The sequence below is a fragment of the Bos taurus genome, chromosome 19, assembly GCF_002263795.3.
Source record: "Bos taurus isolate L1 Dominette 01449 registration number 42190680 breed Hereford chromosome 19, ARS-UCD2.0, whole genome shotgun sequence".
Lineage (NCBI taxonomy): Eukaryota > Metazoa > Chordata > Mammalia > Artiodactyla > Bovidae > Bos > Bos taurus.
The window spans coordinates 30,615,923-30,641,701 of NC_037346.1; the positions used below are offsets into that span (position 1 = coordinate 30,615,923).

The 25,779-nt window shown below is 47.2% G+C and overlaps 2 protein-coding genes across 13 annotated transcripts in view; one reads left to right on the top strand and one right to left on the bottom strand.

Annotated features, from left to right (window-relative positions):
- The window catches only part of DNAH9 (dynein axonemal heavy chain 9), a 290,463-nt gene extending 287,330 nt beyond the window's left edge, over positions 1-3,133 (top strand). Inside the window, exons 68-69 of one of the 3 annotated variants that reach the window (XR_009491586.1) lie at positions 1,477-2,659; positions 2,920-3,133. Coding sequence is in view for 1 of the 3 variants with exons in the window: in XM_024980552.2 (XP_024836320.2) it covers positions 1,477-1,695 (219 nt within the window). In the remaining 2 variants the exon portion in view is untranslated. Of the gene's footprint in view, positions 1-1,476 lie in introns of all 3 variants that reach the window. The other 2 variants (XR_009491587.1, XM_024980552.2) reach the window with 2 other exon arrangements.
- ZNF18 (zinc finger protein 18) lies at positions 245-24,083 on the bottom strand. 10 transcript variants are annotated; one of them, XM_024979785.2, is made up of 8 exons: positions 24,014-24,047; positions 23,069-23,237; positions 11,747-12,226; positions 9,384-9,570; positions 8,858-8,961; positions 6,366-6,456; positions 5,678-5,785; positions 251-1,472 (listed from the first exon to the last, which is right to left on the bottom strand). In XM_024979785.2, exons 3-8 carry the CDS (start codon positions 12,134-12,136, stop codon positions 700-702), a joined length of 1,653 nt encoding a protein of 550 aa, XP_024835553.1. In that variant the 5' UTR covers positions 12,137-12,226; positions 23,069-23,237; positions 24,014-24,047; the 3' UTR covers positions 251-699.
- Positions 24,084-25,779: the final 1,696 nt, after the last annotated feature.

The following is a 25,779-nucleotide window of genomic DNA, read 5'->3' on the forward strand; positions in this document are numbered from 1 at the left end:
AGACACTGGGAGAAAGAGGAGAAACTGGAAGCCGCAGAGCAGGTGGGAGGCAGGCCTGGGAGGAGGACACCGGGATGCCTGGCAGTGGCCAGGCTCTGACCCGGGCACCAGGCTGCCATGTTCTTGTCACTGTCCCTCCAATGGTAAACTTGGGGCGGTTGTTCGAGCTAATCTGGGAGCTCAAGCACCACTGAGGGTTTGTGAGTTCCAGTCAGCACACGGTGGACGCTGCACACACAGACAAGACGGGGAATGACCACCAAGTTTATTGAAAGTTAGCTTTGCACCTGTACAACAGAGACTACATGTGAGCCCACTGGCCTCTTTGCTCCCCCTTCTGGAACAGAAAACCTGCTCTAGGACCACAGTTCTGAGGGCAGATCCAGTGAAACTCTTTCCAGAGAACATTCCTAAAACGGGGCCTCCAAGTGACACATCTTTCCCAAGGGGTCCGGAAGGACAGACGAGTGGAAAGAGGAAGACTTCTCTTTCTCCTGACGCAGAAGCAAGAAAGTCAGCCCGCGTGAGATCCAACTCAGAGGCCGAGCTCTCCTCCTCGTCTAAAGCCGTGTTCTGGTCTCTGCTCTGCAGTCCATGGAAGACTGAGAGGGCAGGGATGCTTCCTAAGGGACGCAGTTCCTTGGGATGGAAAGTCTTCTTGAATGGACCAGGGAACAGAACGGGGCTCAGAGAGCCCGGCTACGGGCGGGGCTTCTTTCCCAGGTGGGATCTCTGATGCTTGTCGAGGCTCGAGCTCCAGCTGAAGCTCTTGCCGCAGCGGGTGCACTTGTAGGGCTTCTCACCTGTGTGCACCCTCTGGTGCCGGTTGAAGTTGGACCTCTGGATGAAGCTCTTCTCACACACGGGGCACTTGTAGGGCTTCTCACCCGTGTGGATTTTCTTGTGGTAGCGCAGCCCCGAGAAGTCGCTGAAGCCCTTCCCGCAGTAGTCGCACTTGCAGGGCTTCTCCCCCGTGTGGATCCGCTGGTGCTTCATGAAGCTGGAGCTCCGCAGGAAGGCCTTTTGGCAGGTGGGGCACTGGAAGTACGTCTCCCGGCTGTGAGTTCTTTGGTGGAAAACCAGCTGCGAGTTCCGGTAGAAGGTCTTGCCACACTCCCTGCAGGTGGGGAGTCTCTGGGCCATGGGGGCCCTTGGCTGCCCCCGCAGCGCGGCCTCTCTCTTCTCCTCAGGCCATGGTGCGGGCGAATCCCCGGGAAGCGGGGGCAGCAGGTGCGGGCCTGGCTGCTTCCTGGAATTCCTCTCCTGGGGGCAGAGCTGACCCCCTGTCCCTTCGCCCCGCAGGTTCCCCTGGGCCTCTGAGAGGTCCTCTCCTTCTCCAAAGGGTCTTGGCTCGTCCTCACTGAAGAGGCCGCTCAGGGGAGCCTGAGGGGGAGGCTCTCCCAATGCCGGAGGGTCCTGGGCCCTGTAGTTCTCCAAGTTCAGGTTCTCTTTGTCATTCTCCCCTCTGTCCCCTAGAATGAGAAAGAAGATGCAGAATTGCTCAGTCAGCGGTCCGCCCTGCTTGCCAACCTGTGTGTCAGAGAAAGGGTCAGCACAAGACATAACGATTTCTCTTTACCAAGAAGAAGGAAAATGCTGTTGGACCTGAGCACCCAGCACTCGCTTCACATGCGTCCGGCTGTGACTCAGCTCTGGAAAGGAGGAGAACGCGTGACAGTGGAGGATGGCTCCTAGAGGCCGCAGCGGCCTCCTTGGAAAAGCAGCAGCCAGCTTCCGAAGCCCAGGAGAAACAAGTCTAATATAGGAAAACGCTACGCTAACGAGTATTGGTTTTTATCGGATTATATAAAAAGGATAAATGTGATCATGAAAAAATAATTTGAAAAGCATATGAAAGAAAACAAAATCACCCTTAATCATAGCACCCAGAGGCAACTACTGTGAGTGTACATTTCCTTCCAGTCTTTCATTTAAACATGTATGTCGGGAAGATACCCTGTTGAGGGGCATGGCAACCCGCTCCAGTATTCTTGCCTGGAGAATCCTCATGGACAGAGGAGACTGGAGGGCTACAGTCCATGGGGTTGCACAGTCAGACACAACTGAAGGGACTCAGCATGCACACACGCACGTACACGTGTCTGTTTTTCGCTGACACGACCAGGACCATACCGTATAAATAGTTCTCTACCTGGCTCTGTAGCCTTTCAATGGTAAAGGGTGGTGTTTATCAATTTCACACGGGTCCTCCCTTCCACAAATCACCCCGAAGTTCATGTCATGTCCCTGGAGCTGTGATGCTCAGAGAAGCTGCCATGTGGAAGTCTGCACCCTTGGTCTGTGCAAGCATCCAGCTTCATTGGTGCTTCACTAACTTCATTAACTCACAAAACAGTTACACTTTGTTTTTCTATAACTTGGGGTTTGGTTATTACTACTCAGGGACCCATGTGGTAAAGATCTTTATGTGGGTGGTAGAATTTATCTTCAACTTTTATAAATGACTTTATTCCTATAGACCTGAAGGAGCTGTCTGCCCTTCTCTCTGCTATGTCAGTGTCTTTGGAGCTGTCTGCCCTTCTCTCTCCTATGTCGGTGTCTTTCACATTATCGGCTAGAGACCCAGGAATCTGCTGGAGCGCCAGACCAGAGCTTGTTAATTCAGAGCCTTAGAACTTGTTCCTCTTGGAAGGCCAAGGTACTCTCTCTTGTCTTGGAAGAAGCCTTTATAGGTATCATTTTAAAGAGCTGAATAACGGCTCACCATGGAGATATGATAATAAACACAGTAGACTAAAAGAAGATAATTTATTTAAGACTTCTCCTACTGTGGGAATCTAAGTTGTTTATTTGGCTACTGTAAATAATGACGTGAGAAGCTTTTTTCTTCACAAATTCTGCCCACATTTCTGATCAGTACCTTAAAGTTTCCTCAAAATACAACTACTGTGTCAACAGGCATGAATGGTGTTATTAAGGCTGCTGACACCGACTGGCAGATCAACTTCCAGAATGACGGTGCCATCCTCAGGTCTAAGAGGCTGGGCAGAGAGGAGGCAAGGTTTCAGTGCCTATTGACTGTCTCAAGAATCTGCTGCTCAGACTGGTGGGAAATGGCTTCTTGTTGGTATAAATGTTAATTCTTTAGTTATTAAAGGATCAATTTTTTTCACATTTATGAGTTACTTTTCATACTCCAACACTGCTGTCCATTATTTTTAAACTGGGAAAGTCACTTTTCTCTTATCAACTTGCACTCACTCTTTCTATTTTAAGAAAAATAGTCACTTGCCTGTCATGTCCATGAAAAGTTTTTCACCAGTTTAGTCATTATTATTTTGTTTGGGGTTGTATGCTCTGTGGCTCAGTCGTGTCTGACTCTCTGCAACCCCATGGACTACAGCCTGCCAGGCTCCTCTGTCCATGGGATTTTCCAGGCAAGGATACTGCAGCAGGTTGCCATTTCCTCCTCCAGGGGATCTCTCTGACCCAGAGATCGAACCTGAGTCTCCTGTGTCTTCTGCACTGAAGGCGGATTCTTTACTGCTGAGCCATCGGGAGTGGGGAGAAGCCCCTTGTTTGGAGTTATTTTTATGTGCAGAAGTTGTGGTTTCTTTCTTTTTAAATATAGTCCAGTCTGTTAGCCATTTACCTAGTGATTTTTTTCTGTCACTTTTATACTTATAAAAATCATCCCCAGCTTGACATGAGTCAAATATTTACCCATTTTCTTCCCTATTACTATTATTTTATTTTCATATTTGATGTCTTTTCCATCTGCTTCCAACTTGTTTTGGTAGACGACACACACAAAGTTGAAGCAGATTACTCTTCCCGGAGTGTTTTCTCCTGATTCTGCTCAGAGAAGAGTGACTCATCCTGTGGACTTGCGTTGCTTCTTCCTTCCTCAGTCCCTTACAGACCAGCGTCTGGTCCCCAGCCCCCTCTTCAGTTCCACCGGCTTGTATTCTATCAGCATGACACTATGTGAATGAGTTTACCTTCCAGAAATGACGCACTCTGAATATTTACAACCCAACACTGATGAAACCCTCTTTCAAACCTTTGTACTATTCTTGCAGTATTCTTCCCGATAAGTGCTTAAGAATCATTTTTCCAAATACAGTTGACTCTCGAACGATGTGGGGGTTGGGGTGACCACCCCAGTGCAGTGAAAATCCAAGTGTAACTTTACAGTCAGCCCTCTGTATCCAAGTTCTCCACCTATGACTTCAACCAAACGTGGACTGTGTACAAATTTATTGAAAAAACTCTTGAGAATAAGCACTCCCGCACAGTCCAAACCCTTACTATTCAAGGGCCAACTGTATGTGTATAATTTTCATCCTTTGAAATTGTGATTAGAGGTATGAGTGTAAGACTTTTTCAAGCTCACTTCCCTGCTGACCTACTTTTCCTGTGAGCTCTTCTTCCACGTGGTCAAACAGAAGAACATATCCACTCTCTGGGGCTTGTGTCCCCTGCTCTCAGCCCAGGTTAGGCTTCCCTAGTGGCTCAGTGGAAAAGAATCTGCTTGCCACTGCAGGAGATGCAGGTTCCATCCCTGTGTTGGGAAGATCCCCTGGAGAAGGAAATGGCACCCCACTCCAGTATTCTTAGCTGGAGAATCCCATGGACAGAGGAGCCTGGCGAGCTGCACCCCATGGGGTTGCAGAGTCAGACACAACTTAGAGACGAAACAACCACCGAATCTAGGTCTGGCAGGTGGTTAATTCTGGTAACCTTTGGGGCCAGACCACTCCTTTCCTGTCTTGTTATTACTGCCTCGTCCCTGCACACCTGGACTTCTATGTCAGTGGCCCCCAGGACTCTCCTCCTTGGGGGGTACCCTCCCAGCCTGTCCTGCAGGTGGCTGCTTCCTAAGTCTCTCTCCCCACAGATCCTCTCTCAAGAACCTATGATGGTGTTTCTTTGCCTTATCAAGGCAGGCTGGCTTTATACCCTCTCCACAGTCTGGTTCAAGGTAACATCTAACAAGACTGTTGTTAGAAAATGAGATGAAAGGTTGTGCGTGTGTGTGTAGGTAGGTAGGTAGGTAGGTAGGTTTGACAGTCGATTTTATGTAACTGTAGTGTTTTTAAAAGAATTCAGAAGGCAAAGGGTGACTTCTGTTTTACAACAGATCAAGTTCATATTTCTTTGTACCAACCTTAAAATACGTGATTGATATGAAGTATTTGTTGTTGCTGCTGTGTAATGAAACTTGGGGTGCATAGAAAGTAGCTGAAACACGTTTTTCTGCTTGGTGTCTTGTTTATTTTGTTTGGAGTTGGTGAGTTACCATTTACCATAACCAGAGTCAAAAAAAAAGACTAGTTACTCTGGACCTTCTCCTTAGGAAGGATAACAGTAATCTGTTAGATGATCTTTTTTTTTTTAATAATAGAACTCAATCCATATCTGATTTGCTCTCAGCCTGTACAATCTTAATTCTTTCTGAGAAAGGAAGCCATCACAACAGGCTGGAGTGAGGCAGCATATCAGATTCAGGGTCCTTCGTCCATAATTAAACATCTGTCAACAACCTGACAGCCAGACAGGAGACCCAACCTCAGTATTCAACCTGGACTGACCAGGTCATGGCTAGTTATGACTGATGTAATAGAAACCAAGTCCTAACCTCTCCCCCACCACCTCCAATTTAATGACTGGGGGTCAGAAATGGCCCCCGTCCAGAAATGGACAGGTCACTCACCTATGCAGGTGGGTCTTGGGATCTTCTCATTGGCTTGCAAGTGTGGCCCTGCCAGCTCTACCCCATACCCAGCTGGATCAGTCAGGTCAGGCCTGGCACTGGAAATGCCTGGAACAGAGAGGAGATCTGTGGGCCTGGATGAACGGGGAGGACTGGGGACCAGGCTGTGCTGTTCAAAGGAGGGCCATGCGTGGACAGGGAACTGAGAGGCTCTGGATACCACTGAGGAGCCCGTCTTGGAGGGACACGGGGAACCTCGAAGACACCAGCACCTCCGGGATGGCCAGATGACGGCAAAGGCCACAAAAAGAAGGCTCTGGGCGGGAGGGGTCAGACCACCTGGCAGGCTGGTGCGCGGGTCGTGACTGGGACCCCACCCGTGGTTGGCTGGGCACAGTCGGCCACAGCCGAGCCCTGTTGTAACTCAACACCTGCAAGCTACGAAACAGTGAGAAGGTGACTAGATCTGCCGCTCACTGTCACCATCTAACTGAGGGCACCCTGGCACCCACTTCACAAAGGAGAGGAGCCACCGTGGGGCCAGGCACACGCAGCGTGTTCAATACATGGGAGCTGACACTGTAGCCCGGCCCCTCCAACTCCCCAGCGCCCGGCTATGTCTCCAAGGGTTTCCGTCACCCGGAGAGCACTGAGCAGAGTGGCCAGTCAGTCCACCAGGCTGACCCACCTGCACCTCCTGAGACCATCTTCCCGTAGGTCTCCAGCATGAGATCCCAGTACTGCTCCTTCTGGGTAGAATCCAGGTGCCTCCACTGCTCCTAGAGAAGAACACAAGGCCTGAGTCCAGGGGAGGGTCCCGAACCATCCCTCCCTGCCTGTGCAGGGCTGAGGAGAAAGGAATGGCCTTAGGGTCCTGGCCATCAGAAGGTCTGAGAAACCACAGGAGGTGGTTCCAGATGGAGTCAACAGGCCCGGCCTCTGTACTTCTTGCCATGGAGCGGAAACATGTAGGTTTTAGGTCCCGTGTTCTCTTTTAAGTTGCCTGTTTGGGGAAGCCCTTTCTCCACTCGGCTTGTGTTTAACTCTCAGTGCTCATCGGAGAGATCTTTGGGCAGAAGAAGGAGCCTGAAATTCCCAAGACGTCATTGATGTCTGGAAATTCAGGAGGGAAAGGAAAGTTTTAAAATGTAGTTCTGATTAGCAGATATTAAGCTTAAAAAAAGAGAAGAAAAGGAGGAGTTAAATGTTTTCGGGTGGAAGAAACTGCAAAGGTGAAAAGTGACCTCTATATGTTTAAGTATTGATCATAACATTTTAAATATGGACTTTAATTTAAAATTTTATAAAGTAGGAATTTTTTACTTTGTTGATCTTCTGTGAGTGAAGTTACCTTAACAACCGTCTGGAAATAACCAGCTTGAGCAAACCCTGCTGAATGCAGGAGTCCTTGGTCCTTCCGGTCAGAACACACAGACCCGCTCTTCAGCACTGGCAGTAATACCCGCGAGGCGGCCTGGCCCCCCAGACACACGGGCACCAAAAGAGTAGCCACCAAGATGCCGAAGACATCCACCAAAACCCTCTGGGGCAACAATCGACCCTTTCAAAGCCCAGAAAAGAGTCTCTGAACAGCGTACCTCCAACCTTAAAGCCACAGACTTACTCGAGGACTGCTAGAAGCCAGCGGTGCTTGAATGAAACCCTTGACTTAAGAGACAAGACGCCAACTACAGTCCTCCTCCTTCCTCTCGTTTTCACAAGAGCAGAAAAAAATCTAACTTTCTACTCTGGGAAGTATGAGATTTGATAGGGAAATAATCTGGATTTCATGTGGAAACAGCACCACCTTGTGGGTTTGTGGGGCACTGCCACAATTGACTCGCACAGAGACGTGTGGACTGCGTTCCCCTCTGGAGGTCTGAACACAGGGAACCGGCGCCACGCATCCCCGAGTCCGGGAGGCTCTGTCTCTGACTCAGTCACACGTCTGACACGTGGACCTCACACCCTGCCACTGTTCTTGAGGTTCCCAAATCAGGGAAGAGATTAGAGGACGTGATTCCTTACATTTAAACATTCCCTTCAGATATAAAAGACTTTGTTGAACATCGAGGGCCTTCTGATAAAAACAGGTGTTGTTAGTTTAGGGAGGGGCACCGGGACTGGGTCGGGACGGTCTGTCAGGGCTGAGCTGCTGTTCATCAGGCATCAGCTATATAGGAAATTTATTTATACTATATATTTATACAGGGCTTCCCAGGCAGTGCACCGCGGTAAAGAATCCACCTGCCAATGCAGGAGACACAAGTTTGATCCCTGGGTTGGGAAGATCCCCTGGAGGAGGACATGGCAACCCACTCCAGAATTCTTGCCTGGAGAGTCCCATGGACAGAGGAGCCTCGCGGGCTACATTGTACGGGGTCACAGAGTCAGACATGACTGAGAACACACCACATATTTATTTATATACATACATACATATACACACACACACACACACATATATGGTGCTGCTGGTGAGCATTAAGAATCTCTGGACCTTGAGCTATCCAGAACAGGTCATGGCTAATGTCCGTATGTAAGTACCACAGAGCTAACAGCTAACCCCACTAGCTGAAGTGTGTTAATATGCACACCTTTCACAGGGATACCCTGTATTTACTGCAGAAGCAACAAGAGGCCTCCAAGTCTGCTTGAGATCCTTGGCAGAATACCCAGTTCTTTCCCTGCAAGCAGCCTCCTGCCTAACAGTCTGGTTCCTGAGTACCCTGAAAGCAGGAAGAAGGGTACTCTTGAGTCACTGAAAAAGGTATATCCCCCTGCCCACTCCCCACCCCCTACCCCAAGTACAATGCGAAGCTGGGACTCTGGTTTCTAGATCTGTGGGCCTGGAGAGCTGAAGCTCAGACCTGGCTTCACACCACGTTCAACACACATAGCCTTCCTCATGTTCACTCTAAAGGACCCCACAAGGAGAGTCCTGAGAAGAGGAGTTCTCTAGAAGTTTGGAACAATGCTTTGACTAAAGTCTACAGACACTTGAAAAACTTCATTTTTATCAAATGCAACTTTTCAGAGTCGCTCTCCACATAATCAAAATAGATCTGTTTCTGAGACTTCTGTTTGTGGCCAGGATGGAGTGAGAGGGGCTGGGTTTACCTTCCTGCTGAAACCCTGAGGGCAAGGTTCTGGGGTCGAGAAGCAGGGGACCCCACTCACCTGAGATGCTGTGTGGAGAAGGGAGGCTCTGAAGTCCTGGTCCCTGACAGGCATTTGCTCGGGCTGGGCAGGCAGCTGGGCAGACAGCTGGGTGGCGGCCGCTGCTGAAGACAGAGACAGAAGACTGAGCATCCTGATGTCCTTCTCGACCGCTCACAGAGGGCACAGGGACAAACCTCCCCGCCAAGAACCCACACTTGTCCCACCATCCGCAAGCTCAGACCCACATTTACCTCCCTAACCAACTCTGGCTCCTCCAACCTTCCCGACAGCTGCCCCCAACATCTCCTCCCACCTTCCTCAGATCCCAGATCCGAAAGGCCTGGCCCTGTCATAAAGTGGCTTACATTGCAGACTTTGAATCCCCCGTTGCAGTTGATTCCTGTAGGTGCACCCTGCTTCCCACATATCCAGACACACCCCAATTGGAGCGGCCTATGGGGTCAGTTCCCTCTTGGCCTGCTGATCACAGTCCCCCGGTTTCTCCAGGAGGCAGCACACACCACCACCAGGAACTGCCCCTCACCTAGACCTTGCTCCATGTCAGACTCCTCTTTCACCACACAGCTCAGTGGCTCCCCGGGCCCGGGGGCTGTGTTCTGGAGCCCAAGCTTCTGAGGTTCTTCAGCAGGAGACCCTGCGTCCCCCGCTGGGCAGCTCGCGGGCTCTGCCTTCTCTGAGAAGACTTCCTGTCCCAGAACTTGGATGCTGATCTAGAGACAACACAGTGCTGATTACTGAAAGACCCAGACTGAGGGTTTCTGAAAAACACAGAGCTACCCTTCCAGAACGCATCCTAAGGCAGGCCTTAGGGACACGGGGCAGGGAAAGAAAAGGCCAGCACTTATTTCTGGTCCAGCAGGAACTGGGCAGGGAAGCACCCTGAGGGCAGCTGGAGGATGAGGCCAGAGGGAGACCTGGGAGCCCTTCAGACAGGCCGCTGGGGCTGTGTTTCTACTGGACAGCCTCCACCAATTAAGACGCAGGTGTCTTTGGGACAACTCCCCAAACACTCCAAAGATGGGATGGGAGGGGAGACTTTATCTTCAATCCCTAATGGCCGAAAAGCGTAGTGTCACAGGGAGACCTAGGATCAGGTGTGGCGTGGGGATATACAGAGGAGGTATAATGAGAAACACGCTGAGGAGATATAATGAGTCTTCGTCCCAGGCTCCTGGCACAGAGCTCTGAAACCCCTGGGATGTCCTGAAGGACAGGAGTGCCAGGAGCCACTTTTGTGGTTCAGATGAGCCCCTCCCAACCGTCCCTGAGTTAGATCATGATAAGATAACTCTTGGTGGCCCTGGATAGCTTCATGATGGAGGCCCGTTGTCAGGGGAACTAACCTGGTGACTGGAGGGCCAGAACATTCAGCCCTGCCCCTCAACCTCTAGGGCACAGAGAGGGGCTGGAGCTCTTCAACCACTAATGGCCAATGATCAATCTATCATGCCTGAGTAACGAGAACACTATGCTGCTGCTGCTGCTAAGTCGCTTCAGTCGTGTCCGACTCTGTGCGACACCAGAGACGGCAGCCCACCAGGCTCCCCCGTCCCTGGGATTCTCCAGGCAAGAACACTGGAGTGGGTAGCCATTTCCTTCTCCAATGCATGAAAGTGAAAAGTCAAAGTGAAGTCGCTCAGTCGTGTCCGACTCCCAGCGACCCCATGGACTGCAGCCCACCAGGCTCCTCCGTCCATGGGATTTTCCAGGCAAGAGTACTGGAGTGGGGTGCCATCGCCTTCTCCCTAGTAACTCCTAAACTGTGGGGTTCAGGGAGCTTCCAACCTGGTGAACACATACAAGGGTCAGGAGGATGGAGTGCCCAGAGGAGGGCATGGAAGCTCTGTGTATCCCCATGTCTTCTATTTGGCTGCTCCTCAATCATAGCCTTTAGAACAATCTGGAAAATGGAAGCAAAGTGTTTCCCTGAGATCTGAGTCATCCTAGCAAGTTATCAAACCTGAGGAAGGGGCCATGGGAACCTCCCAATCTGTAGCCAGCTGGCCGGAAGTCTGAGTGAACCCTGCAGCTTGTGACCGGTGGCTGAAATGGGGGAAGTCTTACAGGACCAGCTCTTATCCTCTGGGTTGAGAAAAGCAGACCGCTGCTATCATAACTGAACTCAATAGGAGGACACCTAGTTGAGATCAGAGACTCGGAGAATTGGTTGTTGGTGTGAAAAACCCCACATATTCAGTGCCAGAAAAAAAGATAACCCCCTGGGACTTCCCTGGTGGTTCCATGGTTAACCACTTCCCTGGTGGTGCCAAGGCAGGGGACACAGGTTCGACCCCTGGTCCAGAAAGATCCCACATGCTGTGGGGCAACAAAGCCTGTGCATCACAACTACTGAGCCTGCACACCCTAGAGCCGATGCTCTGCAACAAGAGCAACCATTGCAACGAGAAGCCCATGCACCGCAATGAGAGTAGCCCCCGCCACGAGAGTAGCCCCTGCCATGAGAGTAGCCCCCACCACTAGAGAGTAGCCCCCGCCACTAGAGAGTAGCCCCCACCACGAGAGTAGCCCCCGGCCACTAGAGTAGCCCCCGCCACTAGAGAGTAGCCCCCGCCACTAGAGAGTAGCCCCTGCCACTAGAGAGTAGCTCCCACCACAAGAGTAGCCCCCGCCACTAGAGAGTAGCCCCTGCCACGAGAGTAGCCCCCGCCACTAGAGAGTAGCCCCCGCCATGAGAGTAGCCTCCACAACTAGAGTAACTCCGCAACTAGACAGTAGCTCCCGCAACTAGAGAAAGCCTGCACGTGGCAACAAAGACCCAGCACAACCAAAAGTAAGTAAATGATTAAAAAAAAAAAAAGACACGCCCCTGCTAAGACCCCAGAGGACCTGGTGCTTCCCTCACACATCACAGCACTCTCTGCTCACCCACTGCCACAGCCTCTGGGGGTCTCCCTTCAAGCTCTCCACGAGGGTCACGGCCTCCTCCCCGCTGCCTGGACACTGCTTCCGCACCCACGTCTGGATCTCCCCAGGCAGAATGCTCAGGAACTGTTCCAGCATCAGCATCTCCAGGATCTGCTCCTTGGTGTGAACCTCTGGCTGCAGCCACTGGAAACAGAGCTTCCGAAGCTGTTGGAGGGTTTCATGGGGCCCGGACATCACCTGGTAAGGAAACTGCCTGAAGAGCTGGCGTGCGGTCTCGGGGCTGGAGGGCTCCCCTCGGGGGGTGGCATCTGGGCCAGGGAACAGGAGCTCCTTGGCCTTGGCCGGTGGTGGCAGCAGGACAGGAGCCTGCCCCAACTCCACGGGCATCATCTGGCGTGGCGAGTCCTTTTAGGGGACGTGCTTCTGGGACGGAGCTGTCCCCAGGAGAGCCAGGTCTTCTCAGAGCCTCTCACAGGGACCCTGGAGGGGCAGCGAGAGCAACATTACATGGGCTAGGGGGATGCACTTTCACAAAAGAACAGAACCACCTGTCCTGCCTGAGAGGTGAGGGAGGGAGTCGTGGGTCTTCTGAAATCAATGGATGCACTATTTTACTTTGAAATATGGTAAACTTGAAGCTGCAAAGCAAACTACTAGAACCATAGCTAGACTGTCACCACAACTCTGACCATTTTTAGTGTTCTCTCTTGGTCTTCAAATGGCCAGACCAAGAAGAAGAATGAAATGCACCACGTGAAGCATATCCACTAGGTTTCCAGGTAAACAGCTCTTCTCCACAACACTCCGATATCTGCACCCATAGGTCTGCAGACCAAAATAGAGAGCCGAACAGAGACACTGATGGCCTAGGATTAAAGACTAAGGTTGAAAAGACTGTGTGTGTGCATGCATGCTGAGTTGTGTCTGACTCTTTGCAACCCCATGGACTGTACTCAACAAGGGTTCTCTGTCCATGGAATTTTCAGGCAAGACTACTGGAGTGGTTTGGGTTGCCATTTCCTTCGTCAGGGCATCTTCCTGACCCAAGGATCAAACCCATGTCTCCTGCATTGGCAGGTGGATTCTTTACCACTGCGCCACCTGGAAGCCCAAGGTTGAAATGACTAGATGCTTCCAAAATAAATATGAAGTTGAAGAGAACTTTTTCCCCAAAAGGTGCAATGAAAGTTCTAAGTGACCTCTTTTGAGTGCCATGTTGACAACTGGGAATTTATGAAAAATCTGTCATACTAAAATTTTCAACCCTAAACTGAAAAAAGTCTTAGAATAAATACTGACTACCACAAAAACATTCCTACAGACATGAAGCAAGTTTTATGGTGAGTGGTATCAAAATTCAGAAGGCAGGAACTAAGACAAGGAAAAGAGAATTAGGAAATGACGAAGTTAATATTAAGATGTTTCAAAAGGAGCGTGCAATATTTCTAGATAGCTTTCTTGCATGTAATCCTAATATTGGATTATTGGGTCTATCTTAAAATATTACAAAGGAGCTGGAGGTCATCATTTCTCCATAACATGAACCATAACAACCAAAACAACACCCAGTCACTTGGGTGCCAGGGTTAATCAGAGATCAGTATAACACTCTAGCTTTTGATGGCTGCTTTGTCCTTGAGGGGGCTTCCCTGATAGCTCAGTTGGTAAAGAATCTGCCTGAAATGCATTAGATTCCTGGGAAGGAAGATCCCCTGGAGAAGGGCTAGGCTACCTACTCCAGTATTCCTGGGCTTCCCTTGTGGTTCTGCTGGTAAAGAATCTGCCTGCAATGCAGGAGACCTAGGTTTGATCCCTGGGTTGGGAAGATCCCCTGGAGAAGGGAAAGGCTACCCACTACAATATTCTGGCCTGGAGAATTCCATGGACTGTATAGTCTATGGGATCACAAAGAGTTGGACATGACTGACCAACTTTCACTTTCAATTTTTTCACTTTTGTCCTTGACGTGTAAGAGCAATGTCTTTATCCCCATGACTTCACCCAAACAGTTCAAACTACTCTATATCACAACATCATTTAAAAATAAAACAAGCAGGAGATTGCTTCAAGATGGTGGAGTAGAAGGCCACGTGCTCACCTCCTCCTGTGAGAGTGCCAAAAGCATAGCTAACTGTTGAACAATCATTGACAGGAGGACACTGGAAAAAAAGGTACCCCATGTCCAAAGACAAAGGAGAAGCCACAACAAGAGGGCAGATGGACGCAATCAAGAAAAAATCAAATCTCATACTTGCTGGATGGGCAACCCACAAACTGGAAAACAATTATACCACAGAGGTTCTCCCACTGTTGGGAAGGTTCTGAACCCCAAGTCAGGCTTCACAATCTGGGAATTTGGCAAAGGGACTAAGAATCCCCAGGGAATCTGATGTTGAAGGCCAGCAGGATTCAATTGCAGGACTTCCACAGGACTGGGGGAAACGAAGACTCCACTCTTGGATGGCACAAAATCTTATGTGTACCAAGACCCAGGGGAAAGGAACACTGACCCCACAGGAGACCGAACCAGACCTGCCTGCTAGTGTTGGACTGTCCCCTGCAGAGATTCAGGTCGGCAGGGACTCACCATAGGGACGGGGACACTGGCAGCAGCAGTCCTGGGAGGGGCACCTTGGCATGAGCCCTCTTGGTGTTTGCCAATAGCCCTATCATCAGTTCAGTTCAGTTGCTCAGTCATGTCTGACTCTGCGACCCCATGGACTGCAGCACACACCAGGCTTCCCTGTCCATCACCAACTCCCAGAGTTTAGTCAAACTTATGACCATTGAGTCAGTGATACCATCCAACCATCTCATCCTCTGTTGTCCCCTTCTCCTCCTGCCTTCAATCTTTCCCAGCATCAAGGTCTTTTCAAATGAATCAGTTCTTCATATCAGGCAGCCAAAGTACTGGAGTTTCAATTTCAACATCAGTCCTTCCAATGATTATTCAAGACTGATTTCCTTTAGGATGGACTGGTTGGATCTCCTTGCTGTCCAAGGGACTCTCAAGAGTCTTCTCCAGCACCACAGTTCAAAAACATCAATTCTTCGGCGCTCAGCTTACTTTCTCGTCCAACTCTCACATCCATACATGACTACTGGAAAAACCATAGCTTTCACTAGATGGACCTTTGCTGGCAAAGGTCTCTGCTTTTTAATATGTTGTCTAGGCTGGTCTACCACAGAGCCTATAGATTCCAGGGCTGGGTAGCCTCAGGCCAAAGAACTAACAGGGAGGGAGCATAGTCCCACCCATTAGCAGATAATTGGATTACAGTTTTACTGAGCAAGGCCCTGTCAGAGCAAGACCTAGTTTTTCCCCAGTTCCTCCCATCTGGAAGCTTACACACTCTTAGCCTCATCTACCAGAGGGCAGAGAGCAGAAGCAAGAACAACTACATTCCTGCAGCCTCAAGAACAAAAAGCACAATCACAGAAAGTTAATCAAAATGAAAAGGCACAGGATTATGTCACAGATGAAGGAACAAGATAAAACCCCCAGAAAAACAACTAAATGAAGTGGAGATAGGCAACCTACCAGAAAAAGAATTCAGAATAATGATAGTGAGGATGATCCAGGATCTCAAAAAAAAAAAAAAAAAGAATGGAGGCACAGAGTAAGATGACATAAAAAGGTTTAACAAAGATTCAGAAGAACTAAACCAGAAAAAGAAAGCAAAAATTTTTTGAGGGGATAAAATAGAAAGGTAAGAAGATTATGTTTCTTGTGTGGACCCCACTAACTGTCCTTTGTGCTTACAAAGAGACCATGTATCGGGCTGGTCAGAGAGTTTATTTGGGTTTTTCCATAACATCTTACAGAAAAACCTGAACAAACTTTTGGCCTACTTGATATTTCATTCATATATTCATCCAGCACCCAGAGGGCTACAGCAACATGTGCTCAATAATTCAGGAATTCTATTTCTTTTCATGGCAGCCTACCCACTGTAAACAACAACAGTACTGGAGAAAGCCTAAGAGGCCACTGTTTTCAGGCACTGAACAACAGGTAGGCAAGAAAGGAATCCCTGAGAGAAGAAAAGCTCATGAGGAGGGTCCCATGGTCATCATAGCTGTCTGCAAAGGAATGATTTCCAAAGCCCAGTGCAGGACGCTGGAGCTCAAGCAGAGACCAGGGGCTACTGAAGCGGCTAGAATCATAAAGAGCAGGGCAGTGGGGAGGAGGAAGCTGTGGCAATGGAGGCAGACAGTTGTGGAGGGAGGGGGGTTTCCTTGTGATGAATCTTGGCCAAGGGTTGGACTGCACTCAGCATGGTGGAACTATCCAAGGTTCAACAGGGAGCAGTTGCTACCATGTTAAAAGAGCAAATGAGGGATACAGAAGGCCAACCAATGATGAGAGACATTTACATTTCTGACCCCAAAAGTAGAGAAACATTCAATGCATCCTGAGTTATCTGAAAGGTCATATTAGGAGTAAGGACCATGCTTGAGAGTAAGACCTACCTACTCTAAACATGCCCCCAAAAACCTAAAAATATGTTTCAACAATATCCACCAAGGAGGCCCAGTCTGTTGGTCTATTCTGATCCAGTTACAAGAATTAGAGGGAATTCCTTGGCAGTCCAGTGGTTAGGACTCCATGCTTTCACTGCCAACAGCCCAGGTTCAATTCTTGATTAGAGAACTAAGATCCCACAAGCCATGCAGAACAGCCAAAGAAGAAAAGAATTTGGGAGACACCTTGGGTTTTCAAAAGATCTACCCTAAAACCAAGCTGGTTATTGTTCAGTCACTAAGTCATGTCTGACTCTTTGTGATCCCACGGACTATAGCATGCCAGGCTTCCCTGTCCTTCACTATCTCCTGGAATTTTCTCAAATTCATGTCCATTGAGTCGGTGATGTTATCTAGCCATCTCATCCTCTGCTGCCCCCTTCTCCTTTTGCCTTTAATCTTTCCCAGCATCAGAGTCTTTTTCAATAAGACAGTTCTTCGCATCAGTGGCCAAAGTATTGGAGCTTCAGCATTAACACTTCCAATGAATATTTAGGGTTGATTTTCTTTAAGACTGACTGGTTTGATCTCCTTGGAAAGGTATGGCAAACCTAGACAGAGTATTCAAAAGCAAAGACATCACTTTGCCAACAAAGGTCTATATAGTCAAAGCTATGGTTTTTCTAGTAGTCAGGTATGGATGTGAGAGTTGGACCATAAAGAAAGTAGAGCACTGAAAAATTGATGCTTTTGTATTGTGGTGCTGGAGAAGACTCTTAAGAGTCCCTTGGATTGCAAGGAGATAAAAATCAAACTAACACAACCCAAAGGTGATCAGTCAGTAATTGAACTGCCTGCTAGAAGAAAAATCAACACTCTTCAGAAGAAGATAACAGAATCCTTAGTGTCTACAATGTGCCATCCATAATATCCATGATACGATCCAAAATCAAGGGGAAAGAAGTCAAGAGAATCCAGGCCCTGATGGCCTCAGGACTTAAAAACAATATAATTTTAATGATAGAAGAGATAGTGACTTTCCACAGAGAACTAGAAATCATAAAGAGAAACAAATGCAAATTCTAGAAAATGAACTGTCAACCCAGAATTCCACATCCAACAAAAACACCTTCCAAAGAAAGAATTAAAAAAGACATCTATCAGATAAAAAAAGCCATGAAAATTTCCCCCCAATGATGCATACTGCAAGAAACGCTAAAGGACATTCTTCCAGTTAAAGGAAAACTCACATCTACAGAGAGGAATGAAGTGAAGTTGCTCAGTCGTGTCCAACTCTTTGCGACTCCATAGACTGTAGCCTACCAGGCTCCTCTGTCCATGGGATTTTCCAGGCAGTAGTACTGGAGTGGATTGCCATTTCCTTCTCCAGGGAGTCTTCCCAACCCAGGGCTCGAACCCGGGTCTACCGCATTGTAGACAGATGCTTTACCATCTGAGCTACAGAGAGGAATGAAAATCTCCAAAAATGGTAAGCACATGGTGAATAAATGTAAGATACTATGCTTCTATTTCTTCTAACTTCCTTAAAAGAAGCAACTGACTGTTAAGGCAAAAATAGCACTAGTATAAGTAGAACATAAGATAAGTATAAGTGAAATATATAAATACAGCACAAAGAAGGGGGTAAATGGAATTAATCTGTTATTAGGTTATTACATTTATGAGGTGCTAATGCAGAAACAGAAAATTGAAAGGAAGAAGTAATGTCAGGTGAGGTGACAGATGGGAAATGTAAAGGTGTTAAGTGAGGGGTAGGAAATGAGAAATGTGAGTTATAAAGTGGAACAATATTAAAGCACACTCTGATAAGTTAACCTTTGATAATTGAAGGATGCATAATGCTAGCTGTAAAAGTATTATACAAAGAGGTATAGCTAAAAAAACAAGAGACAAACAATGAAAAGCAGTCAGTAATATACAGGAAAGAATCAAGAGAAGAATAAAAAGCAGAAAGATCAAGTGCAAAAAAAGACAATATGACAGCCTAACACCCAACCAATCAATAATTACATTAAATGTAAATGGACGAAACACTAGAATTATAAGGTACAGATTGTCAGATTTAAAAAAAGCAAGACCCAACTATATGCAATCTACAAGAGACATTTTATATTTAAAGACACAGATAGTTTGGAAATAAAATGGAGGAGAAAAGACATTCCATGCAAACAGCAAGCACATGAAAGCTGGTATAGTTACATTAGTATCTAACCAAGAAACTTCATGACAAAGAGAAAAGGAGGAACATTTTATTATGATAATTGGGTTAAACCACCTAGAACACAAAGCACCCTAAAAGTGTAGGCACCTAATATCAAGTCTAAAGGGAGAACTCCTCAATCATCATTAGAGATTTTAACACTGTTCTCTCAGTAACTGATAGAAAAATAGACAAAACAAAACAAACAAACAAACAAACAAAAATATATATATATGAGTAAGGAAATAGATATCTACTACTGTGGGCAAGAATCCCTTAGAACAAATGGAGCAGCCATCATAGTCAACAAGAGTCCGAAATGCAGTACTTGGATGCAATCTCAAAAACAACAGAATGATCTCTGTTCGTTTCCAAGGCAAACCATTCAATATCACAGTAATCCAAGTCTATGCCCCAACCAGTAACGCTGAAGAAGCTAAAGATGAACGGTTCTATGAAGACCTGCAAACCCTTCTAGAACTAACACCCCCAAAAGATGTCCTTTTCGTTATAGGGGACTTGAATGCAAAAGTAGGAAGGCAAGAGATACCTGGAGTAACAGGCACATTTGGCTTTGGAGTACTGTATGAAGCAGGGAAAAGGCTAATAGAGTTTTGCCAAGAGAACACACAGGTCATAGCAAACACCCTCTTCAAACAACAGAAGAGAAGACTCTACACATGGACATCACCAGATGGTCAATACCAAAATCAGATTGATTATATTCTTTGCGGCCAAAGATGGACAAGCTCTACAAAGTCAGCAAAATCAGGACCGGGAGCTGATTGTGGCTCAGATCATGAACTCCTTATTGCCACATACAGACTTAAATTGAAGAAAGTAGGGAAAACCACTAGACCATTCAGGTATGACCTAAATCAAATCCCTTACGACTATACAGTAGAAGTGACAAATAGATTCAAGGGATTAGATCTGATAGAGTGCCTGAAGAACTATGGATGGAGGTTCATGACACTGTACAGGAGGCAGTGATCAAGACCATCCCCAAGAAAAGGAAATGCAAAAAGGCAAAATGGCTGTCTGAGGAGGCCTTACAAATAGCTGGGAAAAGAAGAGAAGTGAAAGGCAAAGGAGAAAAGGAAAGATATATCTATTTGAATGTAGAGATCCAAAAAATAGCACGGAGAGATAAGAAAGCCTTCCTCAGTGATCAGTGCAAAGAAATAGAGGAAAACAACAGAATGGGAACGACTAGACATCTCTTCAAGAAAATTAGAGATACTAAGGGAACATTTCATGCAAAGATGGGCTCGATAAAGGACAGAAATGGTACAGACCTAACAGAAGCAGAAGATATTAAGAAGAGGTGGCAAGAATACACAGAAGAACTATACAAAAAAGTTCTTCACCACTAAGATAATCACGATGGTGTGATCACTCACCTAGAGCCAGATATCCTGGAATGCAAAGTCAAGTGGGCCTTAGGAAGCATCATGACGAACAAAGCTAGTTGAGGTGATGGAATTCCAGTTGAGCTATTTCAAATCCTGAAAGATGATGCTGTGAAAGTGCTGCATTCAATATGCCAGCAAGTTTGGAAAACTCAGTAATGGCCACAGGACTGGAAAAGGTCAGTTTTCATTCCAATCCAGAAGAAAGGCAATGCCGAAGAATGTTCAAACTACTGCACAATTGCACTCATCTCAAACGCTAGCAAAGTAATGCTCAAAATTCTCCAAGCCAGGCTTCAACAGTACATAAACCATGAACTTCCAGATTTTCAAGCTGGATTTAGAAAAGGCAGAGGAACCAGAGATCAAATTGCCAACATCCGCTGGATCATTGAAAAAGCAAGAGAGTTTCAGGAAAACACCTACCTCTGCTTTATTGACTATGCCAAAGCCTTTGACTGTGTGGATCACAACAATCTGTGGAAAATCCTGAAAGAGATGGGAATACCAGACCACCTGACCTGCCTCTTGAGAAATATGTATGCAGGTCAAGAAGCAACAGTTAAACCTGAACATGGAACAGACTGGTTCCAAATAGGAAAAGGAGTACGTCAAGGCTGCATATTGTCACCCTGCTTATTTAACTTATATGCAGAGTACATCATGAGAAACGCTGGACTGGATGAAGCACAAGTTGGAATCAAGATTGCTGGGAGAAATATCAATAACCTTAGATATGCAGATGACACCACACTTGTGGCAGAAAGTGAAGAACTAAAGAGCCTCTTGATGAAAGTGAAAGAGGAGAGTGAAAAAGTTGGCTTAAAGTTCAACATTCAGAAAACGAAGATCATGGCATCTGGTCCCATCACTCATGGCAAATAGATGGGGAAACAATGGAAACAGTGACAGACTTTATTTTGGGGGCCTCCAAATCTACTATAGATAGTGACTGCAGGCATGAAATTAAAAGACGCTTGCTCCTTGGAAGAAAAGTTATGACCAACCTAGACAGCATATTAAACAGTAGAGACATAACTTTGCCAACAAAGGTCCGTCTAGTGAAAGCTATGGTTTTTCCAGTAGTCATGTATGGATATGAGAGTTAGACTGGAAAGAAAGCTAAGCACCAAAGAATTTGATGATTTTGAACTGTGGTGTTGGAGAAGACTCTTGAGATTCCCTTGGACTGCAAGGAGATCCAACCAGTCCATCCTAAAGGAAATCAGTCCTGAATATTCATTGGAAGGACTGATGTTGAAGTTGAAACTCCAATACTTTGGCCACCTGATGTGAAGAACTGACTCATTTGAAAAGACCCTGATGCTGGGAAAGACTGAAGGCAGGAGGAGAAGGGGACGACAGAGGATGAGATGGTTGGATGGATGGCATCACCGATTCAATGGACATGAGTTTGAGTAAGCTCGGGGAGTTGGTGATGGACAGGGAGGCCTGGCGTGCTGCAGTCCATGGGGTTTCAAAGAGTTGGATGCGACTGAGCGACTGAACTGAACTGAAGGAAATAGAAAATCTAAATAACACTGTGACCCAAGTTGATACAACCATCATTTAAAACAACAACTGCAGAGTACACATTCATTTCAAATGCATAGGAAGCACTCATGAAAACAGAATATGTGTATAATTATGTTTCAAAACACTAGAATCTTAAAGTATAGATTCTCTGATCACAGAGTAATTAACTAGAAAACAATAAGATACCTAGAATATCCTAATATATGGGAATATTAAATAACCTACTGTCAAAGAAAAAAACCAGATAGGAAATTAAAACATTTTTTTCATATTGACCGATAATGAAAACACAACATATTAAAATTTGTAGGAAATGGCTAAAGGCTGCTTAGAGAGAATTAAACAGCTTTAAGTAAATATGTTAGGTTGGGAACTAAGTGAATTGCAAAAGGCTTAATCTGCAGGGCTTAATGCAAAGCCAGAGGAGGAGATACTTTTACAAAAAGGATTAGAGTTAACTTTTCCAGGAATGTCTTTTATAAACAAATTATTATTAGTGGAAGTACTTTGTCTCATAATTAAACAACTGCTGAGTGAATTTTACAACTTAATTCAGACGCTGAGAAAAATAAACTCTACTGAAAATAAACAAACATGTTAAAACTTTTAACTATATATGCATCCTTCACTAGCTAGATATGGCTCCTGAATTTCAAATAGCAAGTAGCAAGATTTTAGATAGCAAGAGACTGATCTGTGGACTTATTCATATTTACTTAGTTCCTGAATTAAGATAGCCGTTTAGATAACACCTAGGGAAAGCGACTTTCAGGGAAAACTGTCTCATAAAATATTTAACTCTGATTTCAGCTATTATACTTTCACATAATGGTAGGGGAAATGCCTCAAGTATTCATAGTTACTTTATGGGCTTCCCTGGTGTTTCACGTGGTAAAGAATCCACCTGTAATGTGGGAGACATAGGTTCGATCCCTAGGTTGGGAAGATTCCCTGGAGGAGGGCATGGCAACCCACTTCAGTATTCTTGCCTGGAGAATCCCCATGGACAGAGGAGCCTGGCCAGTTACAGTCCATGGGGTCACAAAGAGTCAGATACCACTGAGCAAGTTAAGCACAGCACACACATAAATGGCTCATAGGTTGGTACTGCAAATACTTTATGAGACTCTACTCCTATTAGTTTTGAAAAAAAAAAAAAAGTAAAGTTCTCCCAAATGTATAGTTGTTATACTTATTAAAGCTATAACAAATTAGAATGCACTTTTAAATGAACATCTAGGTACACAGATACTTATCCATTCACATATGAGCAGCCATTCGCAGAGCACAAAGATGGTCTCCTTAAACTTCAGTCAAGCTTCTGAGTCATCTTTTTGAGTAGGGCTGGCCCTTGGACTCTGTCCTTGGCCCTTCTAGTCTAGTTTAGCAAGAATCTTTCTGACTCCAGTTTAGGGAAAATCCCCTACTTTTGAAATTTGATCAAATTCAACATCCTTTGACCATCCTTGGTATCTGACCAAATTCCCTATGGCCCTGACCTGCCTTCAGCAAAGCCGGTCAAGTTAGTTTAGCCAGAATGACCCCCTTAAGCCGGACGTTTCCTCTTAGTAATTTTCCATCCACTGACCCCACCCCACCCCTTGACTATAAATCTCGACTTGTCCTTGTATTCAGTCTGTCCCTCCCATACCTCAAAACCCCATGGGAGTCCCCCTGAATACTGTCCACCTTATTGCTTTTAAGGAGTGTCTGAGTAACTTTTTTCTCTATCAAGTTCCATGTTAGGCACGGTTCCAGCAGATCCTCAGAAATGGGCTTCCCTGGAGGCTCAGCAGTAAAGAACATGTCTGCCAATAACGGACAACGCAGGTTCCATCACTGGGTGGGAGGAGATCCCCTGGAGAAGGAAATGGCAATACACCCCAAGTATTTTTGCCTGGAAAATTCCATGGACAGGGGATACTGGCAGGCTGCAGCCCATGGGGTTACGAAGAGTCGGACACGACTTAGCGATTAATCAACAACCCTCACAAATACCCAGCAAGGCGAGTATTACACTGTACAGGTCTGAAATCTCTGAGGCTCACCGAGGCGGCCAAATTCAAACCCAGGAAGCTCTAACCGCCTGTGCCTTTGGGAGGAGAGCGGCAAACCTTTGGTAACTTGAGTGGGGGAGGGGCGGAGCGGGCGGGCTTAGGAGCTGTCACAAACAGCTGGAGGGGAGGAGGAGCTACAGGCACTGAGGCCAGGGAGGGGATCCGGCCCTGCCAGGCGCCGGGCAGCGCTGCCCACTGCGCCCTCCACCCTCTGCCCAAGACGCCGACCGCACCCAGGAGCCAGGCTGCGGACATCAGCCCATACGGGTTCCCTCTTCCCGAGGCTCACTTCCAGCCTTCTAGGGGAGGCAGGAGAGAGGCCCCTTCTCGTCCCAGGCCAGAGACGTGGCTGGAGAGTCCGGCGGGGCCCACAGGCTCGGGGGCGCTGGCCCGGTCGGGGTACCTTGCCTCCACTCACAGCCCCGCTGCCCCTCCCCCCACACTCGCGGCGTCCCGCGCGCGTCCAACGGCCGGACGCCGCTCCCGGAGGCCCGTCCGAGTCCGGCGCGCACGCGAGCGGCGCCATGCCCGGCCCCGTGCTGCGGCGTCCAGGCCACTCCAGCCCGCGTGCGCTCACCTCGGCCCGCGGCGCCGGCTTCGGGCGCACTTCCGGGAAACGGACGGCTGTGGGCGACTCTGGGTCCAACGTTGGGGGGCACCGGGGCGGGGCGGGGGCGGGGCTGATGCCCAGGCTCTGATTGGCTGTCCGGATAGCCCCGCCCCACTCGCGCCTCTGAGGCCGCTGTGCGTCACGCAGCGGGCGGTTCTCTCATTTATTTGAGCTCCGTGCGGTCGCTCAGTCCTCACCTGGACCTTTAGTGAACCCCAGGTCTGGATCGGGCACTGGGCCAAGCAGTGCGACGGATGCAGAGGTCGCTCTCGTGTCTTTCCCAAACCCTTCGGCCCCTAACCCGGCTCTTAACCGCAGTCTCTCCTCCTTGTTGTCCTCACCTCACTTAGAACTCCCAGGGGCGTTTGATTTGCCCTGACCTTTCTCTGTCAGGCTTCTCCAGCTCTCACTGACTCTGCGTTTCCTCGGCTCTCTTCTTCCACTGTTCCCCTTTCAGTGTTGCAGTTCTCTTCCCATCTCGTCTTGTCTGTCTGCCCCCGCCTCCCCACCCCACCCGCATTCTCACTCCTTCGAGATGATGTCTTCCTTGCCTCCTCCCTCCCCTTCTTCCCTTTCCACTTGACAATAATCTCCAAGTCCTAGGATTTTACCGCCTTGTTCATCTCTCCGACACCTTTCCCCTCTCCATCCTCTACCCCTACCTCCTTCCAAGTCATTTCTAACTAGGATAACAACTGTCCATTTCCAGGTCATCCTGCACTCTACCACTCAGTCATCCTGTGTGTTTTTTTAGGTCCCAGGGCCTGAGCGAAATCCACTGTGTGAAAACTACTATTTCAGCTTAACCCATGTGGGAGTTTCTGAAATTGACTTGTATAACAATGCTGTTTTTTTACTTCCTGGGCAGAGCGTGGTAGCAATTTGTCGGAGACATGTAGAGTGACACTTGCCTAGGGTGTTACTCCGAACGTCAAGGTGCTTTGCTTTTAAGAAAGTCAAGAGGTGAGCTGGTTTGGAAAGGGAGGATGATGGATTTCTATCATCAACATGTTAGTTTTTAGCTGATCAACATCCAAGGAATATAACAGTAATTTGGAAGCTTTAGTTGGGTCACAGAGCCCTCTTGAATCTGATGGAAGGTATAAATCCATTCCCAAGGAAAATATACATACATCTCTACACAGAAAATTTTGCACACAAATTCAGGGAGTTCACAGAACCCTGAAGTGCATTCTAGGAACTCATGAATTTCAGGTTGAAAACTCTTACTCTGGTAATTGGTTCTTGATAAGGAAGTGACACTTGGCAGTTTAATAATTTCTTTATAAACTGGCAACTTGCTCCTTGTGATATAGGATCATATTCCTGCCCAAAGTTTTGGCAGCTAACTAGGTCAGTTAGTTTGTTGAAGTATGAGTTAAGAAACAATTATTTATTATTATGCTTAAAACTATTGATTATTAATTGTGTATTGTAATGCTTCTCCTTAGACCACTGCCGAAAGCATCATCTTGGCAGTTTGTTAAAAAACTGTATTTCCAGGCCCCACTTCTCAAGAGCATCTGATCAGAGAAGGCAATAAATCTGGCTTAATGTGCCCTCTCTATGAGTCTGATGTGTAGCCACATCTCAGAAACCCTGGTTTAGAACGGTGGTCACTACACTTCTTAGATCAAACACTCTTCACCAGTAAAACTATTTTGAGGTTAGACAGCCACTAGTTGTGTATGTGTTTATTAGTAAGTAACATACATGTATTATTTTGCCTACAT

Excerpts from the sequence above, each read along its gene's own strand:
- ZNF18 (XM_024979785.2), bottom strand. The coding sequence starts at position 12,136 with ATGATGCCCGTGGAGTTGGGGCAGGCTCCTGTCCTGCTGCCACCACCG. Across the intron at positions 8,962-9,383 it reads TGACATGGAGCAAGGTCTAG|CAGCGGCCGCCACCCAGCTG; the intron begins GTGAGGGGCAGT and ends CTCTGTCTTCAG. Across the intron at positions 5,786-6,365 it reads GATGGTCTCAGGAGGTGCAG|GCATTTCCAGTGCCAGGCCT; the intron begins GTGGGTCAGCCT and ends TCTCTGTTCCAG.